Source organism: Aristolochia californica, unplaced genomic scaffold, assembly GCF_029961685.1.
Source record: "Aristolochia californica isolate CCGP_79_NKW_82.1479 unplaced genomic scaffold, dmAriCali1.0.hap1 SCAF_14, whole genome shotgun sequence".
Classification (NCBI taxonomy): Eukaryota; Viridiplantae; Streptophyta; class Magnoliopsida; order Piperales; family Aristolochiaceae; genus Aristolochia; species Aristolochia californica.
In genome coordinates, this window is record NW_027181815.1 from 26,260,842 (window position 1) to 26,282,967 (window position 22,126).

General features: G+C 37.8%; 1 protein-coding gene across 1 annotated transcript; it reads left to right on the forward strand.

Moving 5' to 3' along the window:
* The first annotated feature begins 388 nt into the window (after positions 1–388).
* LOC137950523 (protein CIA1) lies at positions 389–21,720 on the forward strand. The gene is made up of 10 exons (XM_068797041.1): positions 389–698; positions 3,970–4,116; positions 4,236–4,454; positions 4,645–4,712; positions 8,378–8,443; positions 8,573–8,647; positions 8,937–8,999; positions 11,872–11,941; positions 19,919–20,002; positions 21,390–21,720. Exons 1-10 carry the CDS (start codon positions 519–521, stop codon positions 21,459–21,461), a joined length of 1,044 nt encoding a protein of 347 aa, XP_068653142.1. The 5' UTR covers positions 389–518; the 3' UTR covers positions 21,462–21,720.
* Positions 21,721–22,126: the final 406 nt, after the last annotated feature.

Sequence of the window (22,126 nt, forward strand, 5' to 3'; positions counted from 1 at the left end):
AAAGTATTTAGACATTATAAAAGTATACATTTTTGTTTTAATATTTTATTTTTAATAATTAATTAATACATCAATTAATTTTAACACATAATTATTGTATTAATCTAAATTAAACTACAATCTATCTGAATTTATTAATGAAATATCTTATTTATTTAATTATTATATTATTATATTAATATATTTTAATATTCCATTAAATTACTTATTATAAAAGCAACTATATTTGTTTAGGTATATTATGAAAAATAACTTATTCTTTTATTTACATTATATGTTTTTATTTTAAGCACTAATACAAGAAAATGTTTTTTAGGTCACGAAAAAAACATTTTCTTTAGCAAACTTAGCGTGTGCACTTCACGCGCGGCTCCTGTTTCCCTCAATTTCTTTTCACACGTGAGCACTCTGCTCCTCTTCATACGGTCCATTTCAGACATCAAGGAGAGCCGGTGCTCCTACAGCTGAAGTGAACTGGAATCTAGTTGATCTGCATCGCAGTTCTCGAAATCGTAGAAATGGATTTTGTCGAAGGGGTGTTTGAACTAAGAGAGATTCAGAAGCTTGAAGGGCACACAGATAGGGTTTGGGGCCTCGCATGGAACCCCTCCAATCCGTCGATGTTGGCGTCTTGTAGCGGAGACAAAACTGTGAGGATCTGGGAGCGAAATCCGAACCAGAAAACGTGGCAATGCAAGGTTTGTTGCTCTAATTTTCTGATACTACTAAAAAAAAGAAGCTGATGAAATAACAGGTTTTTATCAACGTTCTCGAGAAATGATAGGTTTAAGTTCATCTACAATGGTTGATGTGTTTGAAATTGAGAAACGAGAGGATTTATGATGTGTTTCTATACTGCCTTGAGAAGAAAAGTGGAAGGAGGAAGAAACATCTGTGGCAATTAGGGTTCGGAGAAGAAGTTCACGTAAGTGGAAAGAGAGAAAAGAGAATCAGTCACTCCTCCTCTCACGTCCAGCTTTATTCACTTCACACCTCTTTGTCCGGATTAGATGAAGGAGAGGGCTGAATACTGAGGGGGCTGATAACTGGTTGAGGCTGCTGGAATTGTAGTCTCCTCAAATGGATCTCCTTCTATGTTGTCTGATATAATAGGAGTGATTGGATGTTGGGCCAGAATACCTGGCTCCAAAGACTTGTTAAAGAAATAAGGTACTAACTCAAAGACGGTGACATCAGCTGATATATTGATCTTATGGGACTGAGAATCAAGAAATTTCTACCCCTTTTGCAAACAAGAATAACCCAAGAAAGTGAATTGAATAGACCGAGGTGATCGTTTATCATGGCTAGGTCCAAGTTTATGAATAAAACAAAGAAAAACCCAAGTACATCAACTAAAGTCATCAATGAAAGTAACAAAATACTGAAACCACTTCTTTAGGTAACAAAATACCCTAAAACCAAATTCAGTAGGTACCCCACATGGTCCCAAATATTCTAATGAACTAATTGAATTTTTTTGGAACTTCCTAACCACTTCTTTATATGAAAACTACTCCTATGATGTTTACCAAGCTGACAGGACTTACACAAGAATGGGCTTGAAACTTTGATTGATGAACCTAGCAATTTAACTTGTATATGGAGGGATTGCCCAACCGAACATGCTAATGCATTGGAGCTACTGTTGATTATAGATAGAGGATGAGGAATTGTCATGTGCAACTAGAAAATACAGCTCACCTTGTTCATGCCCTCCACGAACCTTTTTCCCCGTCTTCCTCTCCGATGGCCTTTAAAATTTGGAGCTTTGGTACTAATTCATAAGCAGAGGAACAATTCAAAGCTGAAGACTCACCTTTCATAGTGGCAACTCTTATGTCTTTCGATAGCCAACTCGACCCTTGCAACCTATGAGGCTGCATCTTCAAAAACTACCAACTCTTTTTTGCAATAATTTGAGCTCGAATGCCTTCAAATTCTGGTCCAAGGGCATGAAGAAACCCTATAACTCTTATGTCCTCTATGTCTTTCAAGCTGTTTTTCATCTATAATAAGTGGGCGATAATTCATGGTTTCTTGGTAAACACCTTCTAACTCACTGACATGTTTCATAACATTTCGATCACCTCTCTGAATTGGTACCATAGAGTATAAAGATCATATACATGGTGACATGTTATTCTCTTACATGGTGACATGTTATTCTCTTGAAACATTCTTCTTTTTAGTGCATTTGTAATATCATGTGCAGTCTTGCAATAGATAACTTGATTAACTATCTTTTGCTTCATGCTATTAACTATGTTTTGCTTCCAAGCAACAGAAGGATTGATATTTTTTAAGGAGGAGCATCAGTGAGATACTTCTATTTCTTTCAAAACCCAAGATAGTTCTCTAAGGCTATTGACCTCATCAAAAGATTTTTGCCATTCAACTCAACTGAAGTAACAGGACCTGATTGTCCTTCTTTGTCATGAGACTTGTCATTGTCTATAACAGGAGACACAACTTCACTACTTCCAGACATGAGTTAAAGACTGGAGCTTGATGTAAACAAGGAAATGGAATGCTGAACTGACCTAGGTAAAACTTTCTAGGTTACACGCAGCAACACAAACTGAGTTTCTTAAGAAGACAAGTACCAAAAATAACACTCAGCAAGGTTCCCTACACGACCTTCTCTCCAAACTTTTATTTTCCTTAGAGAGGCGGACACTCAAAAGAAAAGAAAGACGCTTTTATCTCCCAATTAGGATCATGTCCCAATCACTGTGAGAGGGGCTTGATTCCACAACATGACTCGTTGCTCACTCTAATGACAACAGCAACAATGACTCTCCATCATGCACATTGACGACTCCAATGAAAGAGAATCTATGCTCTTGCATGTACTATAGTAGCAGCTTACCTCAGTTTATTCAGGGTTTAAAAACCTCCTAGACTTAGCAAAGCAACCTTTGGATAAGTATATTAGTAGTAAACCACTGAGAAAAAAAAAATGGAGACAAGGAGAAGAAGGAAAAACTTGTTCTAACCTGAAGTGAATTTGAAAATCTGACTTTTCTTGGTTTGTTTTATCTTGGCTTGACTTAAGTCTCTTCCGAAACTCGGTGTCCAGCTCTGATAGTATGAGAAATGAGAGGATTTATAATGTGTTCTTATGCTGTCATGTGAAGAAAAGTGGAAGGAGGACGAAACATCTACTGCAATCAGGATTTGGAGAAGAATTTTTCACATAAGTGACAAAGAGAGAAAAAATTATCAGTCTCTCCTCTAACATCCATCTTTTTTCACTTCATTAGGTTCTCAATTTTACAAAAAGAAGACAATTCTGCCTTCAGTTAAGGAGGTGTACCTAAAATAACTACAATGTGTCATTAACATACTCAACTAAAATAGAAACTAACTTCTAACTTCTATTCGTCAAAAAAAAAAAAAAAAAGCTTGTGACTTCTTACAGATATTTTACTTTTTGCCTGCCCTTATTGATAGGGAGTTTGTTGTATACCTTGTGAACATGTTGGCATTTGAAACTTTCAGTTTAATTATATAGTCTTCGGTAGTGGGACACTTCATTGAATGTTAAATTGATTATCTGCAGTCTTATCCCTTTCAAAGCTTTCTCCTGACGATGTTGAATGTTGCCTGCTGTGCATAAGAATTGACATTGATTTCAATTATCTCAGTTTTTCTCATCGCTGATTATCCTTTTGTGTCATTTGTTTGATTTTTATGGAAGTGGTTGTGAAAATTTTGGATTAATTTTCTTATAACGCTCAACTATGTTAATTCTTGCATTATGAAAAGTTGGGCAGGAGATTGAGGCTGAGTTACACGGTCAATTTCTTTGCAGCATTATTTATTTTCTTTTAAAATCCATTGTGCTTGTACGTGTGGCTATTATTTGATACTGGCTGCGATTAAGTTATAATTCAGAACCAGACTTGCATAAAATATGATCATGTACTGAAATCTTCATTTCGGTTTCTGCTTGCTGGTTCTCAGGTAGTTCTTGAAGAAACACATACCCGAACAGTTAGATCATGTGCATGGTCACCTTCTGGAATGCTGCTGGCTGCTGCTAGTTTTGATGCGACTACTTCAATTTGGAAACATGTTGGAGATGATATGGAATGTGTTGCCACATTAGAGGTATGGATCCTTTTTTTTTTTTTTTAGCTTCCATTCTTTGTCAGTATGGTCTGGACATTACTACTTTTAGTTCTCTCTCTCTCTCTCTCTCTCTTACTTTTTAACTTTTTCCTTGACAGGGTCATGAAAATGAAGTCAAAAGCATTTCGTGGAATACATCTGGCTCTTTACTTGCCACCTGTGGTAGGGACAAATCTGTTTGGATTTGGGAAGTTCAACCTGGAAATGAGTTTGAATGTGCTTCAGTATTGCAAGGACATACCCAGGATGTAAAGATGGTTCAGTGGCATCCTTCTATGGATGTTTTGGTTTCTGTTAGTTATGATAACTCTATTAAGGTATTCTTCAAAATTGATGGCTTTCTCTTACTAATTTTGTTCTGAATTTTTCAACATCTGACTTTTGAATGTGATTAGCTTATGAACTTAAAATACTGTAAGTGGAAAAAATGCAACTTGACTATATTATACAAAAAGGATGAAATTTATGCTAAAATCTCAACTTTTCACAATTTGATATTTATGGCAGGTTTGGGTGGAGGAGGATAATGATACAGATGACTGGCATTGTGTGCAAACATTAGGGGAATCTAGCGGGTATTTTTGCTTAACATGGTCTCCTCTTGTCTATGGAATTGGTGTGGGTTGTTAGTTAGCTGCTATAGCCTTCTATTAATAAGTCTTGTAGTTAGTTCATTTAGATATTGTATTTGCAATTTAAATGGTCTCCAAATTGTTGACATTAGCATGTGTCTTGAGTGTCATTGTCACTCATTGAGAACATTTATGGAACACTTGTCAATTTGGGCTTTCTGAGGGTTGTCCTATCCACCAGGGAGACAAATTCCCTCGCTGCATCATTAAGCACCTGTAAAGTGATAATATTATTTTCGTAAAAAAAAAAGTAAGAACATTATTACTGTATAATCTGTGCTTTGCATTGGGATTAATAGCTTCTCTGTAGATCCATAGAATATATCAATGCTATGTAGTAAGAAGATTAATACAAAAAAGAAAATGAGAACCTGGGGTGAGAAGTTACCTGTGCAGAATGAATAACAAAATGTCTTCTTATATTGATATCTTGAGTAGTTGTTATACAAGTCTGAAATACCCTCATCTTATAACAGAAACCACCTCTCTCAAGTTGTATGAAAAATATCGCCTCATACACGAAATAAATAAGCTCAAAGCTGCCACTCAAGCTAGAGCATGTATGCCTAACATGCTGAGCTTGTTATGAAGTGGTGGGAGCTCCTTTTGGCTAAAGGTATGGTAAAAATGTCACTTGATTGTTTATCTGACTTGATTTGGAGTACTAAACCTTCCACTTATTAATGCATACATGATTATTTGATCAATCTATCTCAATATATTTTTGTTTTCTCGTGAATAATTGAATTATTAATGATAAAGATGGCACCTTGTTTATCAAATTTCACGACCGTAAGTGGTTTAAATGAGAAACCAAATTCAATGATCGGGGATCTTAAGCACGTTATCTCAAAAGTTTCCTAACTTCAGCTAGTGATGGGAGGAAATAGTCCAACTTTAACAACACAAATAGGGAAAAAGTTTTGTACAATAAAAAAAATTAGTTGTTGAGTGGGAAAGAGTTCCCATTGAAAAGTGCTAAGATAAGTGATTGAGTTATAAGGTTGAAAAATAGGTGTCCTAAGTCGCTAGTCATTTTGTGGAATTGGGCTCAGCCCAATAGTGTGTGGTATCAAAGTTAGGATGTGTGCATGAGCCAAGGCTGAGTTTGTACTGCCCATGTTATTTGTGTGTTTTGGGCTCTATGAAGTGAGAGTTTGTGTATTTTGGGCTTTATGAGGTAGGAGTTTATGTGTTATGTGCTCCATCGGGAGTTTGTAGCCACGTGTCAGGTCTGTTAAGTATAAGCTTGAATGTAGGCGGTGAATGTATGAGTTGGAAAAAGTCTCACATTGAGAAATGTTAAAAAAAGTGATTTGGTAATAAGGTTGAGTAATAGGCCTCCTGAGTGGCTAATCATTTTGGGATAGAAACAGGTTCAACCCAATAATCAGTTGTTAGAAGTCAAGGGTATTTTAGTAATTTCATGCGTTGGTAGTCCTGTAATATTGTAGGTAAAGTGGCCCAGATTGGTAGTTTAAAGTTGGTGTGCTATAACTTGTAAATTCTATATTCTTCAAAAAAAAAAAAAAACTTTTAAATTCTATATGCTGTAAAGTCTTTTTAGTCATTGATGTATAAGCCTTCTCATGAGGGGCATTTTTCTCAAATTTTAAAAATCACTTAAGAGAGATTAATAAAAGAGGATTGGGGGTCGACTTTTCCCCCATCTAGTAGGCTGCACCTTGCTGACCTATTTTCTCCTTTCTTCTTCTTATTTCTTATCTTTTCTCTTCAATCTCTTTTCCATCTATCTATTTTACATTGTATCTTCAATCCATAAATTGTAACTTAAGGTAGAGTTTTTTTCTACTTGAAGTCTGCATTCTCCCTCCATGATTGGATTTTTCAATTGCTTTTATTGATTGAACTTGAAGGTGTAGTTCTTTACTCTCTTTGGTGTCTTAACTTAAAAGTTAATGGCTTGTGATACGGTCTAAAACAATTATTATGTGTCTTTGTGATCTTGTAAGGATCACATGGATTCGAACTCTTCCATGATGCCAGAGAAGACCAAAGGCTGCCAAAGCTCCACTGGCAAACTTGTTATGGTCACCCATTGCCCGAACTGACTGGATGGCGTCGATGGAAGCCATTCAGTTATTCCCAAGATTCCTTAAGGCGAGTGAGGAGCGAGGGCGTGGGCCGCCATTGTCTCCAGTTGGGTACGAAAGTGTACAAACCAGGTTTGGGGGGCAAGGAAGGAGATTTTGGGGGTGTATGTGAGGTTTAGACTATCCAACAACCATTGGAGAATGCTGGATTTTTCGATTTCGGGGGTGGAATGGATTGTCATAGACCGTGCCAGGGCAAGCTACCCATCATGGAGAAGTTTTGGGGGTAGGCAGATGATTTTCTGGGGCTTTGGTTGCTGGTTCAGAGAGGCTTACTGCAGTAGGCTTTTTCGGAGGGTTTGGGTCGAGGTGTTTCAGGAGAGGAGAGATAAAGGAGGAGAAAGGTTGTGTGGGGTAGAAAAGGTCTTGGCGAGGCTCGAGAAGGAGAGGTGGAAAAACAAGGGTTCTGTCGCTGGAAAACTCGCCAGCACTGGAGAAAAGCTCTGGAGGGCTTTAGCCAGTTCATTCCAGCCGAAGCCGGAGTTTGTGCTCTCTGGGATGAAGAGGCAAGCAAGGATCGTGCTCCCTCATCGCTGAGTGATTCTGCAATCAAGGCGACCAGAGAGAGGTAACGGAGAAGAGGAAAATCGTATTTCCAGACCATAGCTCGTGTGTAATCCTCGATTTGTCTTCCGTACAGCGTAGAAACTGCTGGACGAAAGCCGAAATAGCTGTTGTGGAGATGCAAACGAAGGAGAGCTTTGTCCCGCTCGCCGAACTGATCCCCACGACAGTTCCCGAGCTCCGGACGACTTTTTCGACAGTAACTCGATTTTTCCCATAGGAAAATCTAAATAGATGCTCTCTTCTTCATCACTGGAAGACGGCTGTCCATTCTGCATCCTTGGGCTCTGTCGACGCCAGCCGTTGCTCGCCGGAAGAGTTTTTGAGGTCTTCGCCGGTGTTCTTGCCGTCGCTGTTAGAGACGACGACTCTGCAGCTTGATGACGCTCGGAGCGTCAGTGGTCGTCGTTGGAGATGCCGACGGCAGAGTTGCCGGCGGTGCAACGGCCGGCAGGTGGGTGCAGGGTGGGGCTGGGGCCGGTGACCGGTGGTCGGTGGTGCCACCCTATCTCTCTCTGTTGTGGGCTCGCACACTGGCACAGGCTCAGACATTTTGAAAACTCAGAATAGCTGACCTCATTCTTCTTAACACTTACATGCACTGTTATTTGTTATACTATATAATTTTTTGCAACTTAATTATTATAATTCTGACATTCTATATGTTGATTTTATTTAATAGTGTTGCTTTTGCCCTAAATAAACATCTTCAACACTAAAGAATCTTTCCTGGTTACAGATCTTTCCTTGCCTGACCAGTCCCCAGAGAAATTTTTTAACAATGCAATTTTGCATTAATGAATATGATACACTTTTTAGTGATTTTTATACAAAATTAATTATAATAAATATTTGAATGTAGATTTGTTGTTCTAATAGAAATTTGGATGTAACTATACTGAACATTTGGATGTTAATGTGTTGTTTTAGTGGACATTCATCTACAGTGTGGGCTTTATCTTTCAACCACAAAGGCGATAGAATGGTTACTTGTAGGTATGTGATTACTGCTCGTCCATAATATTATTTTTATGGTTTTCTATGATATTTTTTTCCTTGTATTACTTGTATGTAAATCACAAGGTCATTAGAACAATCTCAAGCATTATTATATGAATGTGGCAGTGATGATTTATCCATAAAGATATGGGACACTGGAAATGATCCGACACAGTCAAGCAGTGATGGCTGGAGACCCTGGTGAGTGAGATGCGAAGGTGGAATCAGTATTTGGAAAATGTGTCTTTTCATTCTTAGCCAATCTTTGTATTATATAAAAGACAAAAAGTTTCAGTTCTCCATTGGAGGCGAACTTTGCTGGTCGCCTTGACCTCTTCATGCATCATATGTATGTCCCCTTATAGATTTTGTTGTCTGACATTTCACTTCAATGAATTGGGTAACGGACCTTAGAGGTTACTGGAATAGAAACCTAAACTACTCCATTTCATTTTTATTACTTTTGTTTAATTCACTTATTGTATTTCAGGAAACATCTGTGCACTCTCTCTGGATATCATGATCGCACAATATTCTCTGTCGATTGGTCCAAGTATCTCTCTCTCTCTCTCTCTCTCTCTCTCTCTCTCTCGTCTCACAGTTACCGGAAAATCTTAACTCTAATGTAAGTCGAATCTGCCTCGTTACACTTATCATGGGGTATCCCAGGAGGTGTTTTGCCGTGGTATATTGTCATGGGTAGCATTTAATTGGTTTAGATAAATTATTTTTTCAAAAAAAATGGTTTAGATAAATTATGAACTTGCTCCTTGTTTCCTCCGAAGGACCAGAATGTATAACATCTGCTCTCTTCCACTATGACTTTTGTGGGTTTTCCGATTTTCAACTCATTGACATTTATATTAATGTCTTGAGGATCTTCCTGAACAAATTCAAACGGTGCAAGAAAGGTAATTACATCCTTAAACATTCTATGCAGATTAAAATTTGAGGCTCTGAAAATAAACCTTCTTTCTCTTTGTCATTCTGTCGAATATTTGGTAATGCATGTACTGGCTTCACCGGTATACCATACTTCCTCTTCATTTGTTGAATACATTGTCTGAAGAATATCAAACTTGGGAAGGATTAAAGAGAAAGGAAGAGAGGAAATTGAGAGGAAGCAGTCGTGTGCTGCGTTAGTATCAGCTTCAAAATTTGAGCCCGACCTTAAGTACAAAAAGACTTATATCTTTCTCACTAAATATCAGAATTCACTAAGACTTGAAAACGTAAATAGATGATAAGTAATCTAACTTGCTAGAAACATATGACAACCATATGAGATGGTCCATTGACCAAAATATCCCTGTACCAGTATTTTAACACTTTCCTTGGAGAGTAAATGTCAAAAAGTCCCAGCTTGTTACAAAATACCAAGTGTTCACCTCTTCCAAGGAGTCTAGTGAACATATCTCCTAGTGGCTTTGAGGACATCACTTAAGGAGAGACCATTTTTAAATGAAAGCTTCCCATACCAGCATGCCAATTCCAATATCCGTTTTGCATCAGTAAGGTCTCTCCACATTTTTTATTATTAGACATTTATGCAGAAATAGTTTCCTTTAAGAGACGACTCCTGGATTAACAATTATCCATGGCCTTCCCAAGGCTGTGGATACTCCAGTTAGCTGTCCGCAATTTTACTCAGGGGATTGTAACACGTCCCTATTCAATATTTGGTTTAATATGCTTCATGGCACATCAAATGCAACCAATGGTATTTCCACAGATTGATTTCTATGTACTGCTGAATTGATCAAGAGTTTTGTCCCATTAGACTTGTTACTTTTCATTGGTCATGTACTATAATGTCAAGAGAAGTTTGATATTACAGATGATAGAACTTGGATGAATGTTCCCCTCTCCCTGGATTTCACAATTTTGAGAAAGGATTTCATAGAAATCTTGATAGTTAATCCCTCATTGAAATGGATATGTCAATATGATACCTCAAGTCGAAGACGGAAGAAACAACTTGCTAGAGCCCTCAAAATTCCATTGACAAGAGGTAACTGGTGCTGCGGGATTCATTGACTCTTTTCACTTAAAATTTTCATTCCGTGTGTATTTTTTTTCTTTTTGAAAAGCGGGTGAAAATTTTATTGAAGAGGGAGAGAGGAATGCAGAGCTAAACTCAATAACAAAGGAGCAAAGAAATTATATAACCAGAAACTGATGAATGACCATGTGAGAGAGCAAGGTGCTTTCTTTGACAGTGGCATTAACTGATCTAGGGATGTGAAACCAGCTAACACTCAAGGAGCTGGAAATATCAAAATTGTTTCTTGAACCCGAGCAGGAGTCGCCAAGGGGGGTTAACCTCCTTCCTAATTTTTTTTTTTGCGTTAATGCACAAATAATTGTAATAATGCTCATTTAAAAAAATGTAATAATGCTGCCATCAAACAAAAAAATGATTCCACAAATATCAGCTTTAGCATCAAATGCGTCCTGCCACTGGGCATTGGCTGGAAATGTCTGGGGCAATTGCGGTACCACCTGAGAAATTTTGACCTCTTACTGAATGCTATGTGAGTTCATTTTTTTTCTGGGCAGGTCCTGGAGAGTGTCTCTGGTTACTGAATCTCCTATACCATGGGTTCTCCAGAAAGCTGTGGTCATGACTTATGATGGAGTAGTGGCTTTGCAGAGGAAGTTACTTCCAAGGATCTTTATCAAGATGTATTCTGAGGCTTTTTGAGGATTCTACTATTTTCTATCGAGCATTCTGTCACTGCTGGTTCTGTTGGTTCTCCCAGGCTAGGTTGCATATCTTGAGGAGGATTTTTCATTTTTGGAGCAGTTTAAGGTAGTCCTGTTCAGCAGCTTCTTGGAGTTGTGTCAATAGAAGGATGTAAGCTGTTGTTCAAGTGCTGGATGTTTTTGCTAGAACAATATATTTGTAGAAAAGAGCCAAGGCCATAGAGAATGTCGGAGAGGGGTTCATCCATGATATGGTGAAGCTCATTTCAGTGGAAGTGAGCTATGAGGGAAGTCATTCACTCTAGGGAAAAACAGTCATAGTGTAGTCTCTGTTGTAGTTATACATCCATCTCAAGGATGCGTCAGATATTTGTGGTTTTAACCTGTCTTACCCCGTACCTTTTGTTTGTGCCTAATTTTATTCCTTCGCAAGTTTCCACACATAATTGGAAATTTCAGTAATTGAGGATTCTGTTTGTTACTCAATTCTAACTTAGATTTCTCTCTAACAGCTGGTTCTTTCTGTTTCCTTTTTCTTTCTCATGAAAAATCCAATTGTTTTGTATTTCAGGTGTCTTTAGTAGTGTCTATGCATGTTTAGTAGTGTATAGCTACTATGTTTTTTGTAATTCGATCTGTTTAGTTGATAACTCACCTTAGATTATTGGACAAATGAATCAACTTCTTTGCATTGAAATGCCCTTTTTTGAATGCATCAGGGAAGGTGTGATTGCTAGTGGTGCAGCAGATGATGGCATACGTCTCTTTGTTGAAAGTGCTTCTGATTTGGTATCTGACATCTCTCCTTTTCTTTATATTGATTGTGTTTGAACTTCTTCATTTAAGAGCATCAAATTTAATATAGTTTGTTAAGTTTAAGTTAACTTTAGTTGGTAGGCCCAGAAATTCAAATTTTATTTTCTGTGGTTTAAGCAGTTAAATTTGGATGCAAAGATGAAAAAGTTTGGTCAAGTTGGCAGTTCCGTTGCTTTAAGGAAAAAAAGGTTGTCGGTTTCATTTTAGAATAGTATTAGTCAGTTTAATTTTAATTTCCCAATCTCTTACATACCATGCAAAATGAGTCCTGCATGTATCTATCATGTGTATTGGTAAAGCTTTCTTGCATTCAAAGAAAGGAAAAGAAAAGCTTCTCCAGAAAAAGAAAAAGGAAAAAGATGATAGGTAGTGAGGTGAGTCTGTTGAAAGCTTTAATTTTTGACATTTTCTAGACTAGAATTTCCTCCTGGCACAGCCAAAATTAGGTGAAGGATACATGAAGATAGACGTTGTTTACAGCCACAAAAGATTGGAAGTGAGATGTGCATTTTCTGAAAATGCTAAGCTAATATTAAAAGAGAAAGGAGGCTATAGTAAGAGGAGGCTGATGCCGACAATGCTATGTGATAGGATAAGACCAGAAACAATGAAGGCAAAGTTCTTTAATATAGTCGTTAGACCAGGGAAGCTTTATAGTTGAGGTTAACAATGTCAAACGCTTAGCCAATACAACCCAAAAGAGCAATCTGTTAAGTGCGGAAAGCCAAGTACCTAACCCAGGTGGACTAGGGGTGGACGGAACCTAACCCAGGTGAACCGGAACGACCTAGCTCTGACACCCACCGTTTCCGTTCCCTACTGCTTCTGCCGGGATTTGAACGCGGAACGTGGTGCCCAGCTCCGATACCATGTCAAACGCCTAGCCAATACAACCCAAAAGACCGGTCTGTTAAGTGCGGAAAGCCAAGTACCTAACCCAGGTGGACCAGGGGTGGACGGAACCTAACCCAGGTGGACCGGAACCACTTAGCTCTGACAAACAATGAAGAAGCGACATTGAGTAGAGATGAGAATGCTGACATGGATGTGAAAAAACAAGAAAAAAAATGCTCAAGGATATCATTTCAAGCAACAAAAAAACTCAAGAAAAGGCAATAGATTACATGGGGTTGGCAATGATAATGTTAGATTTCAAGAACACAAGGAGAAAAGGAGAAGAGAACGGAGAGAACTAGAGATAAGATAAAGTGAGAGAGTGAGAGGTGAGAGAGAAGAATTCACGTAAAATCAGTTATGGAGAGATTCAAGGGTGCTATGGATGATCCCTCTCTCTTTTTAAATAGAATTTAGTCCATATGAATAAAGAATTGCAATACTGCCCTTGCTTCCCCTTAATACCAAAGGATTTAGGATTCCAAAAGAAAATATTTTCCTAAAAAACTAAGTAAACTTAAATTACAACTTCTAATAAAAGACAAGAAAATAAGAGAACTATTTGATGTGGTTTGGAGCTGGTCGACTTTGGCTTTATAGTGCATTAGTAAGAAGGCTTTTATTAGTGTTGGTTGATGAACTAACCAAGGTTGTAGAAGGTTGAAAGACATGGACCGAAAAGTGTGTTGAAAGACTTGAAAAAGATTGTGTGGATCTGTTAGAAAATATGTCCTGGGGTATTTTGGTCATTTCACTACCTCTGTGGTTTTATTTCTATATGTAATCTTGTTCTATGTATTGAGTTATGTCAGTGGTTAAGTTTTCATGTACATAGGTAACATAGTTAGGGAGATATAAGGAGAAAAAGCTTTTTTGAATGTATAGGGGCATTTTTGTGATTCTTATCCTAAACCTATTATGCACGACCCCCAACGACCCTCATTCTGTCTCTTCTCCCTTTCTCTCTCTTCTCTTTCTCTCTTCCACCACCAAAACCTTAATTTCTTCATGGTATCAGAGCAGTAGATCATTGCTAGGAGCATCCTACTGCAGTTTTTCATCAGATTTGAAGGGGACACTTCCTAGAGGAGCTCTACAATCTTTTATGTTACAAGTTCGTAAAACTTCAAGTTTTTCCTCTTTTTCTCTGCCATAACCTTAGGGTTATTGGTTTCTATTGATCATTGAAGTATTCTCTATGATTTTATTGCCCTAATTGGGTTTCTATTGAAATTTCTTGGGATGTGCGCCACCCATCCCTGTTACTGTGCTTGCCTCATCATAGAATTGTTGACATCAGCCCTAATTGAGAAGTAATTTGTATGATTTTGTCCTCTCACTCATTGACTCCAAACTCCCAAAGACAGGTAAAATGATTATATCATGCTGTATTGGTCATATCATTTGGGCACTTTGGAAAGAACGTAACAGGAGGAAATTCAAATTCAAAACCTCTCCTCTTGAGGTTCTGACAGAGCAAATCACCAGCTAAGTATCTGTTTGGCTCCTAAATAAAAAAGAATTCAGAAACTTCAAGGGAAACTGGCAGACAATCGCTGGTCTATATCTGCCCTCTCGCCCCCCAACCATGGCTATATGGGCCCTCCCTCCTCCCAGGCATATAAAGCTCAATTTTGATGGAAGTGCTCTCGGTTGTCCGGGTCCAGCAGGGTTCGGTGGTGTTATCCACGATGCAACTGGTGACCTCCTCTTCTCTTATGCAGGCCCCCTTGGCAACTCTGACTCTACCATAGCAGAACTTTAAGGACTATTGCACCGGCTGAAAATTTTCTCTAGCCACCTCTCTGGTCCTCTTTGTATTGAAGGCATTGTAAAAGTGGTTATCAATTGGTGTGCAAACCTCTCTAGCAACCATGGTGTCATTGGGATATGTTTAATGAAATATGTAATTTAGCCGTAAATGGAATCACATTCCCTGCTCTGCTAATCACCTGGCAGACACCCAGGCCTAGGCGGGCATTTCTCTCGAACACTTTGTTATGGAGTCAGGCCCCTAGACCTAGGTTTGTAATTTTTCTTCTCCTTTTTATCAATATACGCACCATTCATAAAAAAAAAAAATTGTATGATTCTCGTTCAATTTGATTCATTCTGCTGGATTTTGATCTGTTGAAGTATGCACATCCTAATTTTTTGCCCTAACCCTAATTCTGCGAGCGGGGCCCATTTTGGTGATAAATTTGGAAATTTTTTGGAAGGATTAATTAGTCATTTTGTGTTTCTATATTACTAATGTGGCTGGTACAAGAGAAGTTTACACTCCATCTAGAGAGAATTTTGGATTTGGTGGAAAAGATACAATTATGATTACATCTGAGAAATTGACAGGGCCTAATTATCTTAATTGGGCTAAATCTGTCATAATGTATTTGAAGGGCAGAAAGAAATTGAAATTCATTAGAGATGATCCTCTGGTTCCTCCATACGTTGATTGGGAAGTAGAGGACAACCAAGTTATGACCTGGATTGTCAACAGCATGGATTCTACATTGAGAAATCAAGTGATGAATTGTGAAACATCAAAGGCTATGTGGCTATCCATAGAGTCTTTATATGCTCAGGAGAGTAATCGCTCTCGTGTTTATGAGCTGTTTACCCATTTTTTTGGGTTAAAAATGGGAAATAGAACTGTTACAGAGTACTACAGTGCATTTATTGGTATATGGTAGGAGATTAATGTATATCACCTGTTTAATATGGATGAAAATGAGTTGAGGAAACAACAAATCAATTGCTGGTTGCCAACTTTCTTGATGGATTAGGCGCTGAATTTGATGCAATTAAAACCCAGGTATTAGCTTCAGATGAGATACCTACTCTCTACCACTTTTAATCGTATTATGAGGGCTAAGAAGACCATTGTACCCAAAGCAGGTAAAGGTGGTAAAATAATGAAAGCTATTGCTCTCAATGCTTCAAACACTACATCAACCCCCACGAACTCTTCCAGAGGCAGAGGTAGAAGCCGAGGTAGAGGGGGCTCAATTTGAGGATGTGGTGACGGCAAGTCAGAAAGGAGATGTGTTCATTGTGGAAGAAATAATCATTATTCTCACAGGTGCTGGGTTAAATTTGGGAAACCGGCTTGGGCTACTTCCACTATCATGATAGTAGAAGCGGGAGTTTAGTCTCCTCTGCATTTGTTACACCGGGTGCTCTTGATGAGATGCACAAGTTGATACAATAGTAGTAGCAAATTGCACAACGGATGACAGATCTTTATTACCTCAGCCTCTGCATTTGTAGCTCATGCTTCCATCCTAGTTCCTAGTTCTACCAGTGTTGACTAAGGTATGCCAGCTTATCATGTTCACTCATTACCATCCTGGGTTCTTGATTCAGGGGCTTCCAGATATATGTTAGGTATGTCGTCACTATTTTCCAATTTGAAGGAGTCTTTGTATATAAAACATATTAATCTAGTTGATGGTTCTACGTCTCCTATTCAAGAAGTAGGCAATGTTACTCCAACCTCTTTTCTGTCTCAGTCAACGTTCCTTGTCCCCAAGTTTCCTTTAAACTTGTTGTTTGTTAGTCAGTTAGCCAAGTCTATGAATTGCTTTCTCACATTTTATCCTATTGTATTTTTCAGGATCTCATGACGAGAAATACGACTGGTTCTGCTCGTGAGAGAAATGGACTATATTAATTGGAAAGCCACCGACCAAATAATATCCAGGCATTACACTTAGCAGATTCATCTCTACAGTGGCACTTGCGGCTAGGTCATCCGTCTGTAGCGAAACTGATTCAAGTCTTCCCAGAGTTTCCTTCAAGTCTTTCTTTTCAGTGCAAGTTGTGTCAACTGAGCAAGAATCACAAAGTTCTTTTCCAGTATCATTTCACAAATCCAGACATTTATTTGAGATTATACACTTCGATATCTGGGGATATCTGGGGTCCTTGTCAGTGACTAGTTTGTTTGGTCATAGCTACTTTATTTCTTTTATTGATGATTTTAGTAGGTGCACTTGGATTTACCTTCTTAAAGAAAAATCTGAGGCCTTTGATGTATTCAAACATTTCTTCAATGAAATAAAAAATCAGTTTGCTACTCACTTTATATTCTACGTAGCCTCGAATTCATGAGTCATAAACTTCAGATTTTTTGTCAAAATCAAGGAATTATTCATAAAAAAGTATTGTGTTTTTACTCCTTAGCAAAATAGAGTAATTGAATGTAAGAATCGTCATTTACTGGAGGTTGCTAGCATAATGATGATACATATGAATGTACCCTAGTCCTACTGGGATGATGTTGTCCTTACTGCTTGTTTCTTGATCAATTGAATGCCTTCCTTTGTTTTAGAAGGCAAAATTCCTATGATGGTCCTCTTACCGTCAACTCCATTAATTCCTATCTTTCCCCGAGTGTTTGGTTGTGTATGTTTTGCACATGTGTTGGGACCTTCCAAGGATAAGTGTCACCTAGAGCTGTAAAATGTATGTTTCTAGGGTACTCTCACACACAAAAAGGGTACAAATGTTTTTGCCCAACCTCTAGAAAAACATTTGTATCTACAAATGTTACATTCTTTTCCTCTACATCGTTACCCTAAGATTCTATCATATCATTTGGTCCTACCCTGTTATCCCTACACCTGTTGATGAACCTATTGGATCTTCACAAGTTATCACTGTTGAGAAGCCTTTGCAAGTATATAAGCATAGGAAAGAAGCTTCTTCTCAGGATCTAGATTCATCTCTCACACCGGACCATGACTCTGAATCATCTAAGGATTCTAAAGGCAGTGACTTACACCTTCCTATTGCACTTAGAAAGGAGCCAAGAAAGGTATGTGGTATCCTTTTTCTCACTTTGTATCCTTTAATTCCTTATCTGACACCTATAAAAAGTTTGCGTTGTCAATCTCGACCTGCACTATTCCTTTTTCAGTGTAGAATGCTCTTTTATACCTCATTGGAAGCAAGTTATGGATGTTGAAATGGAGGCATCAATAGATCGGGGCACTTGGAAATTGTGTGATTTACAATTTGGAGCAAAAGTTGTTGGCTGCAGATGGGTTTATACCATTAAATATAATGCAGGCGGTTCTATTGAGCGGTATAAAGCTAGGTTGGTTGCCCAAGGATATATTCAAACATTTGGCATTGATGTGCTTGAAATCTTTTCACCTGTTGCTCGGTTATCGACTATTCGTATTTTGATCTCAGTTGTAGTGAATCAAGGGTAGCCTCTATGTGAATTAGACATAAAAAATGCCTCCTTGTATGGTGATCTAGAAGAAGAGGTATATATGGAGCAACCTCCAGGGTATGTTGCTCAGGAGGAGACTTAAAGTTTGTAAACTCAAGAAGGTGATTTATGGGCTAAAGCAGGGTCATTGAAATACTTTCTGGGTATTGAAGTGGCGAAAAACAAGGAGTTGTGATGACACAACACAAATATATAACTAATATGCTTCAGGAGTATGATCTGTTGGGAGCAAAACCAATTGAGACATGATCTCCACAATGATTAGAGTGCCGAATTAAATGACAAAACACAGCATCGGAGGTTAGTGGGCAAGTTAATTTATGCGAAAGTTGCCAAACCCGATATCTCTTTTGCAGTGAGTGTAGTGAGCCCGTTTATGGAACATCCTTGCAAAACACACCTAGAAGTTGCACAAAGAATTTTGAAGTATCTGAAAGGAGCTCTAGGAAAAGATATTTTCTTTAGGCTCAATAACCATATGAAGATAGAGGCTTTCTCTGAAGCAGACTATGCTAGGTCCAAACTGGATAGGAAACCGACCACTAGGTATTGTGTTTTTTTAAGAGGCAACTTGGTTAGTTGGAAAAGTAAGAGAGAAAATATTGTGGTCCGGTCTAGCGCATAAGCTGAATATAGGGCAATGGCTTATACAGTGAGCGAGTTGATGCGGGTCAGATCAGTCTCACAAGAATTGGGTTTCAACCAAGGTGAACCAATGAGTATGTTTTGTGATAATCAGACTGTTATCTTCATTGCAAGCAATCCAGTTTTCCATGAGATGATGAAACACATAGAAGTGGATTGCCATTTTACTCGAGATGTTGTGATGAAGAAGGAGGTAGTTACTCCATTTATCCTATTTGGTGATCAGTTGGGAGATGTCTTCACCAAGGCCCTTGGCAACCAAAAATTTCTATCCTTTTGTCTCAAGCTAGGACCCCTGGATATATGCACTCTAGCTTGAGGGGGAGTGTTAGAAAGTATGTCCAGGGGTATTTGATAGAAAATATGTCCAGGGGTATTTTTGGTCATTTTATTACCTCGGTGGTTTTATTTCTATATGTAAGGGGGAGTGTTAGAAAGTATGTCCAGGGGTATTTGATAGAAAATATGTCCAGGGGTATTTTGGTCTTTTTACTACCTCCGTGGTTTTATTTCTATATGTAATCTTCTTCTATGTATTGAGTTATGTTAGTGGTTAAATTTTCATTTACATAGGATACATAGTTAGGGGGAAATAAGGAGAACAAGTTTTATTGAGTGTAGAGGGGCAGTTTTGTAATTCTTATCCTAAACCTATTATTTAAGAGAGCTGGGGTCGTGCATGACCCCCAATGAGCCTCATTCTGGCTCTTCCCCCATTCCCTCTCTTCTCTTTCTCTCTTCCTCTCTCTCCTCAATTTCCTTCTCTTCCACCTCCAAAACCTTAATTCCCGCAGGACCAGATATATGACAGATCGGACTGAAGTAAAAGGTTTTATGCTTGTGAGGATGAAGAGCAAATTACATAATAAAAACATGCAACCAGTAATTTTTTCTTTTGAGATTATAAGAAATAATTTATAAAAAAGAACACATCTAGGAAGTAATGTTCCAAAATAATTGCTATTTTGATGGCAAACTGGATGCATTTCTTGGTTATTTGATGACTTGGATGTAATTGGATTTGGTGTGATAATTTTTCTGAATGATATTTCTGCTTGATAATTGAGATAGTTCAAATGTTTGTCTATGTGTGAGTGGTTGCCATTTACTTCTCTACTGTATCTGGCATTTTCTCATAAAACCCTCTAATACATGAGAATTGTGTGAGATAGGTGGGTGGTCCATCGTTCCTGATGTTTCTGAAGAAGGAAAAGGCTCATGAGATGGATGTAAATTCAGTCCAGTGGAACCCTAAGGTCAGATTCTTTTGAATTTTAACTTTTATGTGTCATTATGGAGATTTTGGGTAGCATTTACAGGCATTTCAATGAATAAAACTTAGGTAGACCCTTATTTTTTGTAGTAATTGGAGAGAGTTAAAATAGGAATAAAATTTTTTCTTCTTTTCATAGGAAAAAGTAAATGTAGAACTTTCTCTATTCTCTCGTCTTTTCTCTCCCCTGAGCTTCTTTTCTCTCTTCCTCCTCTCTTCATCAAGTTCTACTTTGTTTACTTTTTAAAGTCAACCTGTCAGTAGCTTTCTGCTGATTCTGCTTCAAGTATGAGGCCCAAAGATATATTATTATGGAAAAAGTTTTGTGTACTGTCGTCCACAGGGAGTCCTGTGTGTCATTCTCTTTCCAATAAAGTCTCCTCTTTATCGTTTAAAAAAAGAAAAGAAAAACTGAAGTAAAATATTCTTAATTTAGTATTGCTAACATAACTCTTTTTGAGGAGGAAACCCAAAACGTTTCAGTAAAAGTTGACCAAGTTTGTTCCAAGAGCATCATGAACAAAAAGTAACACAAAAGGATACCTGTGGTATTACTGAAAATGATTGAACGTCAAAGAATGGCCTGAAGGTTTTATTTATTAAATAGCAGGCTGTTAAAACTGCATACACCAGTATGCTTGTAGGGCATGCAGCCTAGATAACATGGAATGCCTTTTCCAGCAATAAGTGGTTTACAAGAAGACAGTTTTTTTTAAAAAAATTTACCCTTGCCTTGCAGTTCTATTAAATGGGATATTCATTTCGTTAGATATGTCCTCGTAAAACTGTTATTATTTTCTTTGTTGCTCAAAGATAGATTTTTTTACCTTTAAAACAAAAGTAAAAGCAGTGAGAAAAAAATTTCAATGAGAAAGGGTTGGGGACCACAGGTTTTATCCAAATGGACGGTGGTTTTCCCACAATATGTTGTTCTTCATCTGAGTTAATCACAAAAGAACTAATGAATTCCTGTTTGAACTTTTTAAGGGAGAATTCTGGCAATCAATTGGAGAAGAAACTAAGCACCTTAGTATACGGTCTTCAAACTTTATGTGGTTTTCTTACCAAAAGAAGGTCCATATGCTTTTATGGTCTGAGACTCTGGGCCAGTAACATCATGGATTGATCTTGTTTTGTTCATTTTCCAGGCAAAATGATGAAATTGTTTTAAAAGGGTACTAAAATTCCATCTAATAGTAACATTAAAAAAATGGAAGGAAAATTAAGAATCATGGGAAGTTAGGGCGAACATCACTGCCCCTTCTGTTATATTTTTTGTTTCCATGCTATATGTGATGGAATATCCTTGCTGTTTCCAGTGCATCTTTCATTTCATTGGCTGATCTTTTACTTCTTATCTACTTAATCAGGACTCTCGGTTGCTAGCTTCAGCAAGTGATGATGGAACTATAAAGATCTGGGAACTTGCATCAGTATCTTGACGTCAGTGGCTTAGGTCAAAAGGTTTGTATTATCAGCAGTCCATATAACATGTAAACATTAGCAGTAAGAATATTTGACCATTCTGTATAATATATCCCTTTCAACCAGGAACTGAGACGTTTGGGTTTTGGGAAATGTCTTTGAACTGAAAAATACAAGTGTGGCAGAAGACACTTGGAACTTTTACCTTAAGAAATGTAAACGCAAGAATGAATTTTTAAGAGGTTTGAGCTATAGTGACCAACCTTTCTTCCATGTATTCTTCTCAGTATCCTTTGGACGGTTATTTCACCGTTTCCTGAAGGTTGTTACGTAAACTAGTATTTACAAAATAAATAAGAAAATCACACAATCTAAACTTTTTTTTACTACAACTAAATGAGCACTTTGAAGTAGGTTCTACCTTTGGCAAAGCTAAGGCAACTTGGTTTTCTATCTTTTCATCCTGATTTTGCTTTAGTTTTGTAGAGGTTCTTGAGATTATATTAGTTTTGATTTAGGAATGGTCGAATAGTATGTCAACATTGCCTTCTCTCTCTCTCTCTCTCTCTCTCCTAGGCATAGACTTATTTGGCCCAACCATTTTGACAGATTGTTGAATGGTTGCTTCCTAAGGCTTTTCTATTCATCTTAGTTTGGAAGGTGTCTGTCTAGTGAAAAGCTC

Coding starts and splice junctions, on each gene's coding strand:
- LOC137950523 (XM_068797041.1), top strand. CDS start 519: ATGGATTTTGTCGAAGGGGTGTTTGAACTAAGAGAGATTCAGAAGCTT. Junction 9,000..11,871: donor TTCTCTGTCGATTGGTCCAA/GTATCTCTCTCT, acceptor TGAATGCATCAG/GGAAGGTGTGATTGCTAGTG. Junction 20,003..21,389: donor CAGTCCAGTGGAACCCTAAG/GTCAGATTCTTT, acceptor CTACTTAATCAG/GACTCTCGGTTGCTAGCTTC.